The sequence below is a fragment of the Etheostoma spectabile genome, chromosome 16, assembly GCF_008692095.1.
Source record: "Etheostoma spectabile isolate EspeVRDwgs_2016 chromosome 16, UIUC_Espe_1.0, whole genome shotgun sequence".
Classification (NCBI taxonomy): Eukaryota; Metazoa; Chordata; class Actinopteri; order Perciformes; family Percidae; genus Etheostoma; species Etheostoma spectabile.
The window spans coordinates 23,196,204-23,217,857 of NC_045748.1; the positions used below are offsets into that span (position 1 = coordinate 23,196,204).

General features: G+C 40.7%; 1 protein-coding gene and 1 long non-coding RNA gene across 7 annotated transcripts in view; one reads left to right on the forward strand and one right to left on the reverse strand.

Moving 5' to 3' along the window:
• The window catches only part of LOC116704177 (uncharacterized), a 23,462-nt gene extending 16,719 nt beyond the window's left edge, over positions 1-6,743 (reverse strand). Inside the window, exon 1 of the long non-coding RNA XR_004335606.1 lies at positions 6,731-6,743. This is a non-coding gene — a long non-coding RNA (uncharacterized LOC116704177). The remainder of the gene's footprint in view (positions 1-6,730) is intronic.
• sptan1 (spectrin alpha, non-erythrocytic 1) overlaps positions 1-21,654 on the forward strand; it is a 49,267-nt gene that overhangs the window by 11,522 nt on the left and 16,091 nt on the right. For 3 of the 6 annotated variants that reach the window (XM_032539385.1, XM_032539387.1, XM_032539386.1), the window contains exons 2-34: positions 464-703; positions 1,468-1,593; positions 2,135-2,275; positions 2,723-3,003; positions 3,151-3,295; positions 3,388-3,542; positions 3,760-3,895; positions 4,051-4,152; positions 5,235-5,372; positions 5,481-5,591; positions 5,753-5,830; positions 5,967-6,122; positions 6,264-6,468; positions 8,058-8,239; positions 8,349-8,592; positions 8,772-8,894; positions 9,001-9,218; positions 9,417-9,509; positions 9,705-9,839; positions 11,147-11,295; positions 11,590-11,646; positions 14,338-14,536; positions 14,952-15,056; positions 15,154-15,186; positions 16,165-16,200; positions 16,682-16,729; positions 17,318-17,409; positions 17,581-17,725; positions 17,845-18,026; positions 18,116-18,215; positions 18,331-18,528; positions 19,693-19,839; positions 19,928-20,031. In XM_032539385.1, coding sequence (XP_032395276.1) covers positions 467-703; positions 1,468-1,593; positions 2,135-2,275; positions 2,723-3,003; positions 3,151-3,295; positions 3,388-3,542; positions 3,760-3,895; positions 4,051-4,152; positions 5,235-5,372; positions 5,481-5,591; positions 5,753-5,830; positions 5,967-6,122; positions 6,264-6,468; positions 8,058-8,239; positions 8,349-8,592; positions 8,772-8,894; positions 9,001-9,218; positions 9,417-9,509; positions 9,705-9,839; positions 11,147-11,295; positions 11,590-11,646; positions 14,338-14,536; positions 14,952-15,056; positions 15,154-15,186; positions 16,165-16,200; positions 16,682-16,729; positions 17,318-17,409; positions 17,581-17,725; positions 17,845-18,026; positions 18,116-18,215; positions 18,331-18,528; positions 19,693-19,839; positions 19,928-20,031 — 4,601 coding nt within the window. In that variant the 5' untranslated portion in view covers positions 464-466. The remainder of the gene's footprint in view (positions 1-463; positions 704-1,467; positions 1,594-2,134; positions 2,276-2,722; positions 3,004-3,150; positions 3,296-3,387; positions 3,543-3,759; positions 3,896-4,050; positions 4,153-5,234; positions 5,373-5,480; positions 5,592-5,752; positions 5,831-5,966; positions 6,123-6,263; positions 6,469-8,057; positions 8,240-8,348; positions 8,593-8,771; positions 8,895-9,000; positions 9,219-9,416; positions 9,510-9,704; positions 9,840-11,146; positions 11,296-11,589; positions 11,647-14,337; positions 14,537-14,951; positions 15,057-15,153; positions 15,187-16,164; positions 16,201-16,681; positions 16,730-17,317; positions 17,410-17,580; positions 17,726-17,844; positions 18,027-18,115; positions 18,216-18,330; positions 18,529-19,692; positions 19,840-19,927; positions 20,032-21,654) is intronic. The other 3 variants (XM_032539389.1, XM_032539390.1, XM_032539388.1) reach the window with 2 other exon arrangements.

Sequence of the window (21,654 nt, forward strand, 5' to 3'; positions counted from 1 at the left end):
AAAAACTATGGAGTGTGGATTGGTGGCTGGAGAGATGCCACTTCACCTCCTGGGCACTGCAAGGCACCGTACTCCCCCAACCGCTCAGGGCTCCGGTTCGGCTGGCAGCCCACTCACTGTGACATCGCTCCATTAGTGCATGTACAGGTCCTGAGAGAGTGTGTAGTTCAGGACTGTGTGTGATAACTAACAAAGTGTGGACACAGAGTGTAAATTGTTATTTCCCCATTGGGCATTGACAATGCATAAGCATGAGTAGTGTGGTACATATTTAACAGGCTGCAATTAAGCATTACATATTTGAATATAAAAAAAATCAAATGGTAGTATAAAGGAAGATTCACAGCTTTACTGTGTACATGTTTTGAACTTACTTATGAGTCCTGTTATGGTATTTTTTTTTTTTTTTTTTTTAAGACTCAAAATATAATATATAAATAACTAAAACATGGTATGTTTCCAGAAAATGGACACTGCAGGGGCTAAAGTGCTGGAGACAGCTGAAGACATCCAAGAGCGCCGACAGCAGGTGCTGGACCGCTACCGGCGTTTCAAGGATCTCTCGATTATGCGCCGGACGAAGCTGGAGGATTCATACCGCTTTCAGTTCTTCCGCCGCGACGCCGATGAGTTGGAGAAGTGGATCCAGGAGAAGCTACAGATCGCTTCTGATGAGAACTACAAGGACCCTTCCAACCTGCAGGTTTGTCAGGCGTGTTTTTATGTTCATGTGCAGTTTCTGAACCCTAAGCAGTGTTTTCCCAAAAGTTAGATGGATATATTTGGCACGGGGTTTAGTGATCCTCTACAAAGAAAGTGTTTATTTTATGTATTTTCCGGACTATAAGTCGCATCAGTCAAAAAAATGCGTCACGAAGAGGAAAAAAACATATATAAGTTGGACTGGGCTATAAGTCGCATTTATTTAGAAATTTATTTCACAAAATCCAAGACCAAGAACAGACATTCAGCACAAAGAACAACAGGCTGAATATGATACAGAATTTAGTCTGTACTACAGAAGACCAATTCACGGTAGGAAAGCGTTTGTTGCAATGCAATATAGTGCCGTGGTGTGCGTGTGTGCGTGCGCTCTACCAGGTGCGCTACCCAGGTGCACACGCAATGACAGGTTAAGTGTTTTTGTGTTTTTGGTCCTGCTGCTGTTCTCCCTGAAGTTTGGTGGATTTAAAAAAAGAAAAAAAAATTAAATTTTCCACATGTAAATTGCTAACTTGGGAGGCAATTTGGATTCTGTGCTTTGATAAATTTGGCATGTACTTATTAAATAACGAGAGTAATGGTTGAATCAGCTTTAAAAGTGAGGTATTTTCTTTTTAGATTAGTGCTGTGCAGTAGATTTAAATTCAGATGATGTGTAGGCGGGTTAATGTGGATTTTGAAAAGGAGCTTGTCAAAAAAAAAATTATAAATTTTTTTATGTGTTATGTCTGTTCTTGTACACAGGGTAAGCTGCAGAAACATCAGGCCTTTGAAGCTGAAGTTCAGGCCAACGCTGGGGCAATTATCAAACTGGACGAGACTGGAAACCTTATGATCAGCGAAGGCCACTTCTCCTCTGAGACCATTCGAGTAAGGCACACAATGTGGTCACACAGATGTGTTCACTCTAATATGCATGTTTCCTGAATATGCGGTCCACTGTTAACCTGCTCCATCGTATTCAGTCCTACACGCCATACCGGACACATCAAAGACCCCTATTTACAAGTGTCAATATGGGAGAATATATACAAGTAGGTGTAGAGCTGCTGTGGTGTATGTGTGACTCTTGAGTGCTGCGAAAATTCTTCCGGATCCAGATCTTTGCAAAAAGCTATCCCTTCTTGTCATTCTGTTAGGAAATGGACCAACAAGTTATTGCATGTGGGTCATCTCACAAAGTAATGGTGCATGTGGAAAAAAATTTTGAGTTCAAGGGGTATTTTTAAACGGATGTCCTAGTATAAGACAGACTCCCAGTACTCCCTTTTTTATTTAAGATACAGATGGAAATGTCTATAATTTATTACAGAGGACAAACTACACTGATATTGCCTTATGTTGGAGTGGAGATGTTTTACCACTTTATCACACACAAAAAAAAAACTTCCCCTTCCCTCCTGTGCACTAGACTCGTCTTGAGGAGCTGCATCGCCTATGGGACCTCCTGCTGCAGAGAACCAAGGAGAAGGGTATGCGTCTCCTGCAGGCCCAGAAACTGGTCCAGTACCTGCGTGAGTGTGAAGATGCCCTGGACTGGATTACTGACAAGGTCAGATTCTCATAGTAAAAAATTTTACACAAAGAAAAATGTCTTCTGTGAAAAATATTACTGCTGGACCAAATATATATAATAATTACCAAATATTTCATGTATTTTTGTGTTTTTAGAGGCATTTTTAGGCATCTAAAATTAAAATGCAAGAGCTATGACAAGTGCATAAAGACTCTTAAAGTTGCATGAATTGTGAGGCAGTTCAGTTGGTAGTTGGAGGGATAAATTGTGTTGCTCAAATTTTAGGAGTGTTAGGATTGTGCCACCTTAAATTACCTTAAATTTGATGTTATGATTGGGAACAACCTTATTCACAATTTGTAAATGTAATGATAATAATATATAATAATAATAAGCAAATTTATATAGCTTTAAAGCATAGACATTTGACTTAATTGTAAAATTTAAAAGAAAGCCTCAATGTTATTCCTCTTTTGCGTGTAGGAGGCCATGGCCACCTCTGAGGAACTGGGCCAGGACCTGGAGCATGTGGAGCTTCTGCAGAAGAAGTTTGAGGAATTCCAGACGGACCTGGCTGCCCACGAGGAACGTGTGAATGAGGTGAACCAGCTGGCAGCCAAGCTGATACAGGAAGCCCATCCTGAAGCTGAGCTCATAGTTCGCAAGCAGGACGAGGTCAACGCAGCCTGGCAGCGCCTGAAGGGACTAGCCCAGCAGAGGCAGGGCAAGTTGTTTGGGGCTGCTGAGGTGCAGCGCTTCAACAGGTAAGACCGCCAGTTGATTGTATTGTAAGCAACTATATATTGGTTAAAATATGGACATTATATTTGGTAATTTTGATCAGGCTCTATTAAGAAATGGCATTTTGACACGGTATAAATACAAACCTGCGTGTTTGATTCCAACAACAGGGATGTGGATGAGACCATCAGTTGGATTAAGGAGAAGGAGCAGCTGATGGCCTCCGATGACTTTGGTCGTGACTTGGCCAGTGTGCAGGCTCTGCTTCGCAAACATGAGGGTCTGGAGAGAGACCTTGCTGCCCTGGAAGATAAGGCAAGAAGATGCTTAACAGAATATAAATTTATGTACAGTACAGTTAAAGAAAAAATTCTTATTGTCTCTCTTTTTTCTTCTATTTCAACCAGGTCAACACACTGGGTGGTGATGCAGAGCGCCTGCAGCAGACACATCCACAAAATGCCTCCCAAATCCATCTGAAGAAGGATGAACTCGTCACCAACTGGGAACAGATTCGCACTTTGGCGGCTGAGCGCCACGCCCGCCTGAACGACTCCTACCAGTAAAATACCAAACACAGCTTGTTGATAAACTGCCGATATCCTGTTTGCTGAGCCACATCACTATTATTTAATACATCATATGTTGTTTTTTTAAGAGTAGAATACCAGAACTGCTCTTCCACAGGCAGATATTTTCTCAGTGACAATAAATGGACCTTAAACCTTTCTCTGCAGAATTCTGCTCACTTCTGCACTTTTGTGTCAATTTCTTTTTAGTTTGCAGCGTTTCACTGCCGACTTCAGGGATCTGACCAGCTGGGTGACAGAGATGAAAGCCCTGATCAATGCTGATGAACTAGCCAATGACGTGGCTGGAGCTGAGGCTCTACTAGACCGCCACCAGGAGCATAAGGTAAAATCTCTTATAATACACCATGTCAAAGGATCTTGAAAATTTGATTACCACTTTAGCTTTGTCTTTTTAAAAGCTAAATAAAAAAAATTAAATGCAATATTTATTTCACATGTAAAAAGAATCAATGTAAGATTGTCTTTTGTGTTTCCCAGGGAGAGATTGATGCCCATGAAGATAGCTTTAGAGCCACGGATGAAGCTGGCCAGGCCTTGCTCAATACAGGACACTATGCCTCTGAGGAGGTCAAGGAAAAGGTAGGACAATGACAGCATCCAGATTGTACTCTTTCTTTTGTGCAATACCTATCTATACAAGCACACTACCATGTACCATCAGGGTCCAAAATTAACACTCGCCAGTCGCCAAATGCGGGTACATTTTCCGTTTGGCGAGTAAATCTCAGAGCTATTCACCACATGGCAAGTAAATGTTTGTCCCAAAATAGTTCGGTTTTTCGGTCTTAAATTTGGTGAAGGTGAAGCAACTTTCTTCTGTTCCTCTGCTGTCTGCCAGTCGCGAGTGTGGACCAACACACGCACACACCAGCCGCCAGCCACCACGTCACTTCTGTTTACTGATAGCTAGCGTTTACCTCAAGCTAATTAATTAATTAATTTTTTTTGAAAACACAATTAAATTAAAATTTTACCGATTATTAACAGTTGACGACAATCAGGAAATGGAGTCTCAGTTCACCTGTTGGGGAGGCTCTGACACACTTTCCGCACTCCGCATTCCACACTGTCCGCGGACAGCTACAGGCTTGTTCAGGTGTTGATATTCTGTGCATTGTTGGACACATGCAGCCACTTCTCTGAAACCGCTTGCGGGACTGACACAAGTCCACAGCGGCCTGCGGCGTGTATGTCCAAGACCACTGCGTCCACCTGCCAGTTGTCAACTGTGTTTCTGCCTGATATACTCTCAGACGGCTGATTTTAACGCATAGCTGTCACGTAGCTCTCCACAAGCAGGAAAAAAAGAGCTTAAAATGCAAATGCTGGTTCAATTTTAGTAATAGCAAGTTATTTAGCAGTAAAGAAATACATTGTATAGCCTATTTACATTTTATCACGCAAAAGACATTTTTCTTTCTTTAAATATATATTTTTTAATATCGGTTTAACTGATAATATTAGGCTAATTGGTCAAAAATCCTATTGTGGGTTAATCATTAACATCTCTACCAGAAGGACTACAGTTTTGTTTTGTAGACCTTAGTTACAAATAAATTCTTTTCATCTACCCACCAACTTGGCCGGTGAGCCAAAAAGTAAATATTGGACACTGTGTACCATTAACATTTAACATGTTTATTATGGTGTGTTGTGTGTAGCTGGGCATCCTTGCTGAGGAGAAGGAGTCTCTGCTGGAGTTGTGGGAGGTTCGCAGGCAACAGTATGAGCAGTGCATGGACCTGCAGCTCTTCTACAGGGATACTGAGCAAGTTGACAACTGGATGAGCAAACAAGAGGTAACCTGACACCAAAACATCTTTATTGAGCAAAGAATTACCCCAGTGCGTATTCTCTAGTAAGTGATTTGATGTGCCACTTGTTAATTTTGAATGTGTATTGTATAGGCTTTCCTCCTAAATGAAGACCTTGGTGACTCCCTGGACAGTGTAGAGGCACTGCTGAAGAAACATGAGGACTTTGAGAAGTCCCTTAGTGCCCAGGAAGAGAAGATCACTGTAAGTTTTTGTCCACTTTTCCAATTTACGTTTTACCCTGCAGTCATTGAGCAAGAATATCATTACCGCATGGAAGTTGTACAATCAATGCCAGGTTTTACAGTTGTATCTAGCTGTTATGAATAGGATGCACTTTAAATCTCTGTCTTGTACATCTGCAGGCCCTGGATGAGTTTGCTACCAAACTAATTCAGAACAACCACTATGCCAAAGAGGATGTCGCTACCCGCAGAGATGCTGTGAGTACCACTGTCAGCTCCCTCAACTTCCCTTAAATGAATAAACCCCCTCATATACAAGCATGGAATGCTAATGCTGCTGGCAGGATTATGTAATTTAACTCATTCAAACATCTTTTCCTTTGCACATTTCTAGCTGCTCAGCCGTCGCAACGCCCTGCATGAGCGTGCTCAGTCTCGTCGTGCTGCCCTGGAGGACTCTTTCCACCTGCAGCAGTTCTTCAGGGACTCTGATGAGCTCAAGAGCTGGATCAACGAGAAGATGAAGACTGCCACAGATGAGGCTTACAAAGTAGTTTATCAAAGAATTTGAGATCTTGTTGTGCAAAGATGTGTCCTCCATATTGAAATATTTTTGTACATCCCCATGTTGTGCTCACTGTTTCTGACCTTTTACACTCTACCCTGTGTGCCTCTGCTCACTCGACAACAGGATCCCTCTAACCTGCAGGGCAAGGTGCAGAAACACCAGGCTTTTGAAGCTGAGCTGTCAGCTAATCAGAGCCGCATTGATGCCCTGCAGAAGTCTGGTCAGGAGCTGCTGGATGGAAAGCATTATGCCTCCACTGAGGTGGCTGGTCGCATGGAAGAGGTCAGCACCCAGTGGAAGAAACTGCTGGAGGCCACCGAGCTCAAAGGTACTGGCAGTAGCATAGCTTAGACTGACAACTTTTAAACTAAACTAATCATAAGATAATGGAGTTGCTACACTATGTGGATATACAGTATAAGTTGTCATTTTGTCAAATGTAACATTTTCAATCAAATATATTAGTATGTCAGTACTAATGTTTTTCTCAGATTGACATACAATGTGGGTTAAGTATTAGTACTGAGATTTTTTTTATGAGATCACACAACTAGCACACAAGAACAACACATATGAAACAGGACAACCACATTAATCAAGCCACAAGTAGAATCAATTTAAACTATTACAAAAGTCATAAAAAACTAAGTTTTAGAAAGGATCTAGTTGGAGGAAAGTTTGCAGTTTTTTCTATGAGAAAATGAGTGTCTGTGACCAAGTCGAGCCAAAACCAAGCATAGCCCACCTGCAGACTGGCCGGACCAAACGTTCTCATTATTTAGCTAAACAGTAAACAAAAAAACAAGTTTCTGAAAACATTTGAGGCTAGAAATAGCAACGCAGTAACAGAATATTGATTCATATTTGGTCAGCGCTGCCTAGTTTGACACTTTGATCGGAGTCCACTAGCAGCGATTGACACTGCGTTAGACACTTATCTGCTCTGGTTGTTTTCCTTATCCCATTAGGAACACCAGTAGGTGGCAGAGAAACATAATTTCCTTCATAGATTATCTAATTAATGTAGTACTGTTAGGAGATAGCGAAGGTTTGAGCAAATATGACAAAGTTTCAATAAAAGTTACAAAATGTAGCTTTAAAAGTAACTTTCAGGTAGTACATTTATTTTAAACTAGTTTGATATTATGCCAACCCCCAAATACCAACTTCTACCACTAGGTGTTGCACTAGACTCAGCACTAGCTCCCAAGACTGAGAGAGCCCATAATGATAGTCTATCAACCCTAGTCCTTTTTGTGCACATGCACTGTTACTCCCTCACTGAAGTGCAATCTCCTTTATGGCTTGACTCACATTTCATATAGCAATTCAGACACTAGCAACATTACATTAGTTTGCCAAAGCATTTTCAGAGCGTTTTCTAGTTAAACAAAAATGATCTTATTCTTAAACTAAAGAGTCTATCTCTCTAGCAATTTTTCCATAATGTTGTCAGATACCTTGAAAAACAGTCTGAGCCATTCAGTGTTAAAAACAGCACTTTTAGTGGATGAACTTGACAATGTACATTTGCCCTATACGATTACATTGCAGCCCGGTTTGCTGCTGCCAGTTACAGGGTTCTCCCTCAATACTGGACCAATTTCAAAGACTTTTGTTCCTACTAGTCACTTAGAAACCAATGCATGGGAAAAACAACGGAAATACCCTTTTATTTATTTTATCTTTGGTTTAAATGAAGCAGACTGAAGAGAGCATGGGTCGGAGTGAAACCAGGGTCAGATAATTTGTATCCTCTGCATAAGAATGTAGTACTGATTAGGAATAGTGTCATTTATATATTATGTTATTAGCAGTTGATTAAGATGGACCTCTTCAGCACCCCATTACTAATGGCAGGGGAACAGTCTGAGATGAGTTTTTATTGTAAATTTGATTTCTTCTATTTTACTTTAGGCATCAAGCTCCGTGAGGCCAACCAGCAGCAGCAGTTCAACAGGAACGTGGAGGACATTGAGCTGTGGCTGTATGAGGTTGAGGGTCACTTAGCTTCAGACGATTATGGAAAAGACCTGACCAGTGTCCAGAACCTGCAGAAGAAACATGCACTGCTGGAGGCTGATGTGGCTGCTCACCAGGTACTCAATGCTAGACATACGTCTTGAAGGCATACCTGATACTGATGGACGCTAATCCTTTTTTTTGCTACACAATAGTTGAATTTCAAATGTATGAATTCTCTCTCAGGATCGCATTGATGGCATAACGATCCAGGCTCGCCAGTTTCAAGAGGCTGGACACTTTGATGCTGACAACATTCGCAAGAAACAGGAGGCTTTGGTAACGCGTTATGAAGCTCTGCGCGAGCCCATGGCTGCACGCAAGCAGAAACTGTCAGACTCTCTTAGGCTCCAACAGCTTTTCAGGGATGTGGAAGACGAGGAAACTTGGATCCGTGAGAAAGAGCCTATTGCTGCCTCTACTAACCGAGGTAAAACTTAGCTAAATTTGCTAGTTATATCAAATAAAAGCTAATGGTCTACAATATATAGTCTCCTTCAAATGGTCAGTTTACATAGATAACCAGTGAACCTGAAGGATGTTTCACTGGAAGCCCACCACCCTCAGATATTTCAGATGATTGATAAAGTCTCTTGGTGTTTTCCTAAGGCAAAGACCTGATTGGTGTTCAAAACCTGTTGAAGAAGCACCAGGCCCTGCAGGCTGAGATAACCGGTCATGAGCCTCGTATTAAGGCTGTCACCCAGAAAGGAGAGGCCATGGTCGAGGAAGGTATTTATTCAAAGCCAAGCCCAGTTTGATGTCTCCTTTAAGTTGATTGTAACCTTAAGCAAGTGAAATATTTAGAATGCTGATCATTCATGTGTGGGGTTCCCAGGACACTTTGCTGGGGAGGAGGTAAAAGTTAAGCTGGTTGATCTACATGGACGCTGGGACACACTGAAGGCTAAGGCCTCCCAGAGGAGACAGGATCTGGAAGACTCTCTGCAAGCCCAGCAGTACTTTGCTGATGCCAACGAGGCGGAGTCTTGGATGAGGGAGAAGGAGCCCATCGTGGGGAGCACAGATTATGGCAAAGACGAGGACTCCGCTGAGGTACATAAATGAGTTTTAACAAAATATCAGGACAGCATTATCATATATCAATTTTTTTTTATCTCAGATTATTGTTTTGATCTTTTAGTGTTTCCACCTTAAGCTTTGTCTTTGATCATGTTACATTTAATGCACAAGCCTAGATCATATATTCCTTTGTGACAAATGCAGTTGTGCTGAATAGTCTGTCTTCCACAGGCTTTGCTGAAGAAACATGAGGCCTTGATGTCTGACCTCAGTGCCTACGGTAGCAGCATCCAGGGTCTGAAGGAACAGGCCCAGTCCTGCAGGGTAAAATACGATCCCTATTTACACCTCAACACTGCACATGTACTCAGCTTCATAGAAGTGTTTTTTTGATGTGCAATAAAGCCTCTGATCGCTACACTTTAAAAAAAAAAAAAAAAAAAAAAAAAATCATAATCAAACTTTCTCCAGTTTAAGCAGAGAGCACAAATCAGTGATTCTGTTTGTTTAACTGAACAGCAACAAGTGGCCCCAACTGATGATGAGACAGGGAAGGAGCTGGTTCTAGCCTTGTATGACTACCAGGAGAAGAGTCCCCGTGAAGTTACCATGAAGAAGGGGGACATCCTCACCCTGCTCAACAGCACCAACAAGGTACAGATAAAACCAGCTCAGTGTACAATATACAGTCAGAGGTAGGCTGAAACTAACCTGACAGCTTGAATAACTATTGAATCGGTGGTAATTCACATGTCACTTTAAATAATGCAAGTTAAGTTGTTCAGGGTTGATTTAGGCAAGACAATGCAAATTAGCATTTGGGTGGTAGAAGTCAGAACGGGAGAGCTTGTTGGTGAAAATGTTTCTTCTTAATAATCTGTGAAGTGTTCTGTGATATTGAAAGTCAGTTGTCAGTTACGTGACTGTCGCTGGAAGGGCAAAACACACTGGGAACGCCATAGAGCTGCACAAGCCTGTCAACTCTTCATCCTTTTAAAAACCACAAGTTTTTAGATCACCACTCAAAAGAGAAAAAAAAACACAATTCAAGGAAAAGGAGGGCTTACTAGCGTGCAAACTACGATAGCTAACACCGGCAGTCAGAACAAAAACACGATCCATTGTCTGTTTGATAATTTACATGTTTTCTTGCAGTGGCCTTCCTTTATTGAGCAGTGATAGAAAGTGAAAGTAATTCTATGATCAAGGAGATGATAAGCAGATGTGTGATTGGTTTAAAATAGGGCATGTTCTACTTTCTTATGGTACTATTTAATTAGTTGATATTAGGGGACCTATTAAGTATTTTAAGTTTGTTCTTTGATTCAGATACTCCTCCGTCTCCAATAAGTTTTAAGACAATATCCATTTCAAATCATTTTGAGAAATGTACATCTGTCTTACACGTTTAGTAAGGATGTAGAGAGTCTGTGAAAATTTAGTCAGTCAGGCAGAGAATTGGTGCATGACCTGAGGTATGTTTACCTATATTTAAAAACTAATAGGGTAATCCACTGAAGACTGATGCATAAAAAATTATTTGAGGAGGAGAAAAGAATGAGTACTCTCGTCTGTCTGAAGGGATCAATCTCCAGATGTCTTTTAAATGGCAGCATATATTTGATTATTGTTGTTAAGCACAATATCTTTGACTAAAAGGGCAGAGAATCTGTGAGTGACTTTCTAAGCCACAATCTCCATCAAGAGCCCACGTGACCTCTCCCCTCTTTATTTTCTGACTGTGGCTCTCAACTCCAAGCCCATATGTTTCTAAAGACATAAATCTGTATGCTGTCATTTAAACAACTAAAGTTAAACTGTTAAACTGTAGTTTAGCAAATGTTCCTCTGGTTCTCAAGATAGAATTTGTAGCAGCAGGACAGAGTATGTAGGACAAAGTCAAAATATAACACAATAAGTGTTCATGGTCATAATGGAACTCCCTATCCTCCCTGCTAAAGGATTGGTGGAAGGTGGAGGTGAATGATCGCCAGGGCTTTGTTCCTGCTGCGTATGTGAAGAAGCTGGACCCTACCCAGTCCTCTTCCAGGGAAAACCTGCTGGATGAACACGGCAGCATTGCGCTGCGCCAAGACCAGATTGAGAATCAGTAAGAAAACCACACAGTAACCTTTTCATTTTTGCAGGGGAATGTAGTTTACATACTTGTTTCTCCTTTCTCATTTCTCCTTTCCTACTAGAACTATTCCTCTTAACTGTTCTGTCGTTTTTCTGCTCTTTTAACCTTTTCTATACTTTCATCAAATCATATTTTCTGCTCGGTTTTTTACACTAATGACCTTTTCTATGGCCTCTTTCTCTTGTCTCCTCTGCTGTCCTCTTGCTGTATTTAACAACTTAATCTTGTCTTGCTGTGCGTGCAACTTGCCTTGCCACTGAGCAGGCTTGTCACCAAGGAGGCCTGCAGCGTGTCTGTGCGCATGAAGCAGGTGGAAGAGCTGTGAGTAGGAAGCGTCCCTAGTCTGCGTGTTCTTGTGATCGTGATACCACTCAATATCATCACAGTTTTACATCCCTCCCAACCCCAAAAAACCCTCATGTTGTGCGACATTGTCACCACTTCTTCTTCACACTCGTCTTCTATTCAGTCACATGGATAGAAGAAACTTTGATGCAGACCCTTCACATCTTTCTCGTCCCAGGCTTGCCAATGGATGTTCATTTCTGATTTTCTGTCCTATCATAAGCTGTTCTGTTCTACACATTTTATTGGCTTTGTTTCATTATTCTATAAGTTACTTCATTTTTCAAGGGGCCAGTCAGAGAAATTCTGTTGATCTTAGGGGCTCCAAAATCAATGAAATTGAAATCTGCCTGGTTCAGCAGAAGTCTAGCTGGTCCAACTTTTTATTGGCATATACTTTACATTTACAAAACGTTGTGTAGGAAGTAAATGAGATATGAGATAACTAAATAGTTAAACAAGACCTGCTCCACAATACAATCAAATGACAAGAAAACCTGTGAAGTCATTATGAACTTTAACTACATTCAGACTCTATTGGGTAAAATACTGGTGATTATCAAATAAACTTCAGTTGCTTGTCTTTACTTTTCCAAACTTGTAAATATCTGTAGGTTTTCATTTTTCTTGACATTGCAAATAGCAATGTACAATGTCGTTGATCAGTCAATTACCTGCTGAGTTGAATCTGATACGGATTAGATTGGTTTAAACACTTTCTATGATATAGCACCACGGCCTGTTTGTTTCCCTGTTGCTCGTATTTGGTCTTATTGTTAGTCATAAGTGACTTAATTTAATGACAGGAGTTTAAGGCTGTACTAATCAATGTTTTCTTTATTATATTTTATATAACCTTATTTTGTGTCAGCAACACAGTACCAAGATATCTTCAAATTGCTTGTTGGGCAAGAGCCTCTCTCCCTCTGCCTCCCTCTCAAAATAATTGTTAAATATATGTTCAGTTAAGTTCAGGAATTTTGTGTCTTATTTGTTATTACTAAATTTTTGTAATTAATCAGATGCTAAATGGCATTGGTCATTAAAACCCATATCAGTTTACCATTATAAAATGGAGAAAAGGAGCAAATCTTCACATTGGAGAAGCTGAAACCGGCAAGGGAAAATTTGCCACCGTTGTACGTGGATGTCCAATTGGTGTGGTAAATGTAGTCAATTGCAGCATTAAATTCCTTAGTGCCTGCTATATTAGCCAAGATAGTTGAGTTCTCCTGCTCCCTGTCCTGGCAGTGCCTAAATGTGCCAGGATGCATTGTTCACAACCAACCAAAGCCTGGCCAAAACAGTTTAATCGTGTTGCGCCTAAACTTGATGCAGTTAATAAAATAAGAACATACTGGCTCTGTAATCCGAACCAGCGCAAACCAAGACAGCAACTCTTTATTTTCCACACCGTCAACATAAACTGGAATACTTCCGTTTGTAGCTTTTAACAATTTAAGCCCAACTTCAAATCACTCAGCATTTGGCTAATTGGCAATTCGACAAAATAGCTCACAATAGCAGTGACAAAAATACCCACTTATCATCTGCCCTCTCAACCCTGCTGGTCTCGTCTTTTCCAGTGTATTTTATTATGAAAAGGGAACAAACTGCCCATGCTGACAAACGTTTTCATTTATGTTGATCTGCAATGTTGAATGCAATTTCAGCATAGGCACCACCACTCCGTTTTCTCTCAGCAGCTCGATTTCTCCCTGGCCATATCTTCTCAGCTGCAGCCCAGTCTCTCTCCGCTGCATTTCTTCGCCCATTTACTCTGGCTCAAATAAATTGTTTTGGGGTGCCATTTGTGCTGTTTGAAACGTAGCTAGTTGGCAATAAAAGTGAAGAGAACAAGGAAGTTCTGATATTGTGTGGAATCTACAGCATGCCCCCTCGCTAGCCAGAGGTAAAATCAAGGCTGAAACAGCCCGTAGTTCTTCCTTCCCTCCAACTACGTCACTGTCACATTGAATGACCGTGCTGGATGCAGGAAGAACAACAGATTGTGCTGCTGTGAACTGCAGCTTTAGCGATATAGCACACACTTAGAATTGTATTGCTTCAATCGACTACATTTACCATTAACACTTATTGGACATCCTCGTAAAAGTGGCTAATTTTTCTTTTAATCAACAACTTGAGTGTTAAAAATGGTTACTGCAGTCCAAATACAAAGTCCTGAAGAGAGTTGTCTTCCCGAGCCCCTCCTCACCAGACTGGACTCTTAGATTAGATGCTAACTAGGCTGACTTTTATAAAAAGCTCTTGGCTAAAAATGTAACTGCAACCACCATTATAACAACAGCAACCTTACTGACCTCTGTACCCATCTGACAGTCTTTTGTCGGCCAAAAAGTAACTGCTACGGCTGCAAAACAGAAGCTGGGGAAGAATTTCAGCAGGAGGGAGATATGTGGTTTTACAACTTTCCAGACCCTATTAAATATAAAAATTGAATGAGTGGAATGGCAGTTTCAAAGGAGAACTGTAGTGGCATTGCCATTGTTGTCAGCATCTGATGACATATGGTCATTTTATGATTTAGTACAGTAAATATATTATATATTGCTCTCTTTGCAATCTTAAAAAGTGAGGGAATCATAAGCTTTTGAAGGTACATTAAATGATTTGATTAGATTATGTTTTTGCAACTTTTTTAAGGTATGGTACTCTGTTGGAGCTGGGGGAGAAACGCAAGGACATGCTAGAGAAGAGCTGCAAAAAGTTCATGTTGTTCCGTGAGGCCAATGAGCTCCAGCAGTGGATCAATGAGAAGGAGAGCGCCCTCACTAATGAAGAGGTCGGCTCTGACCTGGAGCAGGTCGAGGTCTTGCAGAAGAAGTTTGACGATTTCCAGAAGGTAATGTTTTCTGATATTTTAAAATGTTTTCTTCTACACAAAGGCAAAAAAGTCATGACGTCCAGGTTAGCTTCTTTTCCACTAGCTTCTGTAATTTAATCCAATCTCTCATGCAAACTTTATATAATTATTTTTTCTAAAACAACAAATTGAAATTATTATTCTGTTATTATAATTTCTGGTTTCACTTGGGCTCTCTATAGACTCTCATGACAAACATCTGAACTTGTTGATGTAGCTCCCTAATGTAATGCAAATGTTGATTTCCAATTATAAGATAAAATCATGTTAGGTATGTTCTTGATTAGTAAGCAACTAGTATAACCTAATCTTGGCTACTGTGTGTATTTGTTGAGATTATTTGTTCATGTCATGTCTCTCAAAGTGTATGATGTTTTTGTTTTGTTTGGTCCAGGACCTTAAGGCCAATGAGTCTCGCCTGAGGGACATCAACAAAGTGGCGTCTGAGCTGGAGTCGGAAGGCCTCATGGCTGAGGAGGCCCCCATGGTTCAGGCTCAGGTAAGTTTTACTTCCCTGGCTTAACTTTATGAACCTTAACCCGTCTTCTGTGTTTTACCTGCAAGTTAATTGAGATCATGTTTTCTTCCATGTGTAGCATCAAGAACTGGTTGGTGCTGCTCCCGGCAAGGTTTTGATCATTTATGTACTTCACATACATTTTGCTTCCTTATTAGTAGGGGTGTCACGATTCTCCAAATCCTCGATTCGATTACATTTTTAATTCTAAAGTCACAGTTCGATTCTCAATTTTTACCACTTTGTTTTTTTTTGTTTTTTTAAAGCACAGTTTGCTATGCCATTTTTAGACTAGACTCATATGTCATATAATGTCTGACCTTTGTTTGCAAGGTACCACATTACATTGTCAAATTTAAAACATTTATTAACAACCTAATGTAACCATAGCATATCTTCAGTCAATTGGAAACTTCACAATTTGTCAATAAAGTAAAAAAAAAAAATGTTTACCGAAGATCCTAGACACTTTGTATCAAAGAGTTTGGTGTTTAAAGCCCCCAATGTCGCTGCCTTGGAGACTTAGTTGGGGGCTTAAAACACCATTGAGTCAGAACAGCAGCTGAGCAGATATCCATCCAATATAAGCTGCTTTGTTTATGCTACAAAACGAGCATATAGGTTAAAGTTCAACTATGCGGTTTTGTTGGGATAAAGCTCTAAGCAGAAGGAATATCCGCTAGCTGCTAGGCAAATGTGCAATGGTAAACACACAGAATATAGTACACACACATAGTAGAGCTCGCAAACTGTGGCTTTTTTGTCAACAACACGAACATTGTCAATAAAACTCACTGAAAATCCAAAATACTTTCACACACTTCAGTGAAAGAGGACGGGGCTCAAGTTCTGTTGATGGGTCTCCAGCATCTGCAGTTGCCATGTTATCTTTTCACTGGCTGTAGCTAAGTTAGAGGAGGTTGACTGACCAACACGTGGCAGTATTGACAATTGCATTTTTTTGAAATTCGATATTCAAGATTGTGATTTAATTTTCATCTATTTGGATTGACACCCTTATTATTTGGAAACATTTCAAATATCACAACAAAAATTAAGACTGCTATGACACATACATTTTATTGAACAGGATGAAGCTGATTCCAAGACTGCATCTCCATGGAAGGTAAGCTTCATCTAACACTGTTGAATCTGTGTCCTAAAAATACATTTAAACATTCAGTTGTTTAATGTATTTTTATACAAAATAGTCTGTAAATCTTGATCTGGCGTGAGACTTGGTCATGTCCTCAATAAATATGATTAGACAATAAAGAGACAACCAGGGACCATTGGAACTCCAAAGCCTTTTTTTTGTTATTTAAATTACATCTGAAGTTGTCTCATTTATTTATATAAAGTATAAAGTATTTTGTTTGATTCATCATATTTCAGTGTTTGGGGCTTGTTGCCTGGTTCAGCTATGGCCTTGGTTGCAGTGCTTACTATGTCATGATTGGTGTAAAGTCTTGTTTGGTCTTAAAAGAAGACAAACAAACCCTGGGAGTTTCCATAATATTCTTGACTGGTGTGGTGTTTTTCTGTTTTCGTCCTCTTCTTTTTTCCCCCCCTCCTTTTTGCCATGTTTTGTTCACCTTTGACTATAGAACATACGCTTGGCTGTTCAAACAACGGCTAACTTTAATACTATCAAGGTAAGATTAACTAGTCCACTCTGACCTTTTTTTGAATTGTCCCCTAGCACTACTGTTCTGCATTGTAATCAGAAAACTAACCCCATTATCATAGTTTCCTTTTGGTGTCACATGAGCTGTCTCTTCCAAGTCTCTGAAACCTGACTTGATTGTTCAGTTTGTTTGGTTTCATCCTGTTTCCCATTGCATTTGTTTTTCCTGTTGTCAACCATTTTGCTGAATGAATGTTTGCATGCTACATAAGTTTTCTTTATCATCTTTTTGTAGATCTTGACTTTTTGTAATGTTCTTGAAATGCATCCAGTCTTGTGCACTTAACACCCATCATCCACGTGCCTTGGTTTATGTATCACTGTCTGGCCTAACAAACACACAATGCAAATTGGTACATTCTAGCACATATTTATACACAATGCTGTTTAATTCTATGATCAATTGATGTGTCCCTCTTAAATGAAGGGTGTGTTTAGTTCTCATACTGAAAATCATTGCAAATTTTAACACCCAAACTAGAAGAAACAGGCTCCAAAAGGGCTGAGCAAACTCTGAAAAGTGTAGAGTACTGTTTTATCATTGTTTTATGTCTAGGAGCTGAACAATCGCTGGCGGTCCCTGCAGCAGCTGGCTGAAGAAAGGAGCAACATGCTGGGCAGTGCCCACGAGGTGCAGCGATTCCACAGGTATGAACCAAAGACTGTAGGAAAACATGTGGTGTTTGTGATATTACTTCCAACTTACAAAACTTGCTTTTGAGAATCTAACTTATTGTGGAAAAAGTATCTATTTGGATTTGAGAGCAGTGGCACAAAGAGAGAAGAACATTTGAACAAGATGTGTTGATGCCTCCTCAGGGATGCTGATGAAACTAAAGAGTGGATTGAAGAGAAGAACCAGGCCCTCAACACTGACAACTATGGTCATGACTTGGCCAGTGTCCAGGCTCTGCAGCGCAAACATGAAGGCTTTGAGAGAGACCTGGCAGCTCTGGGTGATAAGGTCAGATAGTCTTTTAGTAATTTTATTTGAAAGTGTAGTAGATCTACAGGAAAACCTCTGGCTGATCATATATTATTTCCCTTAAGGCTGTCACTCATTGTTCCTACTTCCCTGCCCAGGTGAACTCTCTTGGGGAGACAGCGGAGCGTCTGATCCAGTCCCACCCTGAGGCAGTAGATGACATCCAGGAGAAATGCACTGAGCTGAATACTGCCTGGAGCAGCCTGGTGGGACGTGCTGACCAGCGCAAAGACAAACTTGGCAACTCCCATGACCTTCAGCGCTTCCTCTCTGACTTCAGGTGAGGAGAGAGCAGCTGGTGGATGTCTAAATTGAAGAAATGGCGTGTCTGTGATTATTTTTTGACCATAACTTCTCCTCTGTGCACAGAGATTTGATGTCCTGGATTAATGGCATACGAGGGCTGGTGTCCTCGGAGGAGCTGGCCAAAGACGTGACCGGAGCTGAGGCCCTTCTGGAAAGACACCAGGTATTGAACTCCTCCATTCTGATAATATAAAAAATTGCAGATGTCAGTGCATGTTTTTTGCTCTCAAACCCTACCTACCTACCACCTATCATCCATCTTTCTTTTCTTTTTCCAGGAACACCGCACAGAGATTGATGCTCGTGCCGGTACCTTCCAGGCCTTTGAACAGTTTGGTCAGCAGCTGCTGGTGCGAGGCCACTATGCTAGTCCCGAGATTCAGCAGAAATTGGAGGCTCTAGACAGTGAGCGTGCTGACCTCGAAAAGGCCTGGGTGCAGCGTCGCATGATGTTGGACCAGTGCCTCGAGCTGCAGGTATTAAAGTGTTGAGCCATGTCAGGATCTGTGACCATGACCAGAAACTGTTATTCATTTCAATATACATTGAATAAGGACAATTGTGTAGCGCAAACCCATACCATTGTTGATACCTTGGTACGTACATTAAAACACAAAAGTCAGAGAAAATAAAGACCAAACAATACAAGACACAAACTACTACAGTAAAGCACCATAAAGCAAAATGCACCAGATCATTTATGACTACATGACTGCTCCCTCTTCAAAAACTGAGTTTAAAATTATCCCAGTCAGGTTCCAGTTTGACTTCTGTAGATAAGGTAATTCTACATGTTGATCCCCCAATCCGAAAAAGCCTCTTTTTTTTTTTTCCCCTCAAATGAGGATTTACATAAGGGCAGCTAATAATTCCCCTTAGATGCTCCATGTGTTTATGAGCTTAAAGCTCTGAGGGGAACCACACGGTCACTGAGCACCTAAGGATTCTGGGTATGTCGGCATTTATAGATGAGGTCAAGAAATATACTCATTTTTATATAGTATAGACTAAAGTGGACAAAAGACAGAACACTGTGGAACTCGTGTTTTAGCCAAAAATGCGTCATAAAGAGGTAAAAAAACATACATGTTGCACTGGATGTTAATAGAAATTTAAAGAACAAGACATTTAGCACACAGAACAACAGGCTGAATACTGTAGGTGTCCGTAACACATTACATAATTCAACTATATGGTAGCACACAGAACAACAGGCTGAATAGGTGTCCGGTATGTTAACCTAACACATGAACTGTTATTCAACTATACAATAGCATACAGAATAACAGGCTGAATATGGTTGGTGTCCGGTATTTTAACATAACACATCAACAGTTATTATATAGCACACAGAAAAACTACCAGGGCGTGGAGACGTAACTGCACTGTTGATAAGCCTCTCTTCAGGAGCAGCATTTAGTTGTCACAAGCCTAGAGCGCCCTCTCGCAGCTGTAGATGGTAATGTTCTCAGTATGAATTAACATTTAAAACATGTTAAATTAGTCGCACCTGACTACATGTCGCAGGACCTGCCAAACTATGGGAAAAAAGTGCGACTTATAGTCTGTAAATCACGGTATGTTGTCTCTTGACGGCTTTCTTGGTCCCTCCCCTGACTGTTGTCCTTGTCCATCTGCAGCTATTCAACCGAGACTGTGAGCAGGCTGAGAACTGGATGGCAGCTCGTGAAGCTTTCCTTGCTAGTGACGACAAGGGTGACTCCCTGGACAGTGTGGAGGCCCTCATCAAGAAACATGAAGACTTTGACAAGGCCATTAACGTGCAGGTCCGTAAGATGTTTAGCCGTTTAGTGAAAGCCTTTAAAATTGATCGGTAGTTGTGTTCTATAGATTAAATGGTGCCCTGCTGTATAGGAAGAGAAGATTGCTGCTCTGCAGTCCTTTGCTGACCAGCTGATTGGAGCAGACCATTATGCCAAACCTGAGATCTTCAACCGCCGCAATGAAGTCCTCGACAGGTAGGAAACATTTGGTGACACAGTTTTAGTTCCTTTACACAGAACTTTCAACTTGTTTGTCCTCAACTACTTCCTCTCATTTCCACACAGGGACATTTTCAGTTCAGTTTTACCTTAATATATTGAGCGTCTTTTTTCACTCTCTAATACATCTTAGATGCTTAACAATGATTGACAATGACAATGAGTGATCTTAAGCTCACATATATCTGACCCAGATAGCACAAATGTAGAATCATTGGCATACAACAGAAGTTTTATTTTCACAGCAGCTGCCATATCCTTGACATACATACAGTGGATATAAAAAGTCTACACACCCTGTTAAAATGCTAGGGTTTTGTGATGTAAAAAAAAAAGAGACAAATATAAATCATATCAGAATTTTTTCCACTTTTAATGTGACCTAGGTACAAAAATAAAAAATAAAAACCTTACAATAACCTGGTAGCATAAGTGTGCACACCCTCTTATTACAACTGGGGATGTGGCTGTGTTCAGAATTAACCAATAACATTCAAACTTATGTTAAATAGCCATTACACATCTGCCTTCATTTTAAGTGACTCGGATTAATCACAAATAAAGTTCAGCTGTTCCATTAGGATTTTCCTGACATTTTCTTAGTTGCATCTCCGAGCAAAAGCCATGGTCTGCAGTGAGCTTTCAAACCATCAGAGGGATCACTATGTTGAAAGATATCAGTCAGCAGTAGGGTACAAAATAATTTCCAAAGTATTAAATATACCATGGAGCACAGTGAAGTGGAGAAAATATGGCACAACGGAGACATTACCAAGAACTTGACGTCTCTCCAAAATTGATGAAAAGACAAGAAGAAAACTGCTCAGGGAGGCTTCCAAGAGGCCTACAGCAACATTATAAGAGCTGTAGGAATTTCTGGCAAGTACTGGCTGTGTGCTACATGTGACAACAATCTCCCATATTCTTCATATGAATGGGCTTTGGGGTAGGGTGACAAGACGGAAGCCTATACTTACAAAGAAAAACATCCAAGCCTGGCTGAAGTTTGCAAAAACAAACATCAAGTCTTCCAAAAGCATGTGGGAAAATGTATTGTGGTCTGATGAAACCAAGGTTGAACCTTTTGGCCATAATTCCAAAAGATATGTTTGGTGCAAAAACAACACCATACCCACAGTGAAGCATGGTGATGGCATCATCATGCTTTGGGGCTGTTTTTCTTCAACTGGAACCCGGGCCTCAGTTAGGGTGGAGGGAATAATAAACGGGTCCAAATACCAGGCAATTTTGGCACAAAACCTTCTGGCTTCTGTTAGAAAGCTGAAGATGAAGAGGAAGTTCACCTTTCAGCATGACAACGACCCAAAATACACATCCAAATCCACAAAAGCATGGCTTCACCAAAAGAAGATTAAGGTTTATGGATGGCCCAACCAGAGAACGACCTGAATCCAATTGAACATCTGTGGGGAGATCTTAAGAGGGCTGTGCACAGGAGATGTCCTCGCAATATGACAGATTTGCAAAGAAGAGTGGGCAAATATTGCCACTTCATGATGTGCCATGCTTTAAACTCCTACTAAAAAGGACTGATTGCTGTAATAAAGTCAAAAGGTGCTTCAACAAAGTATTAGTTTA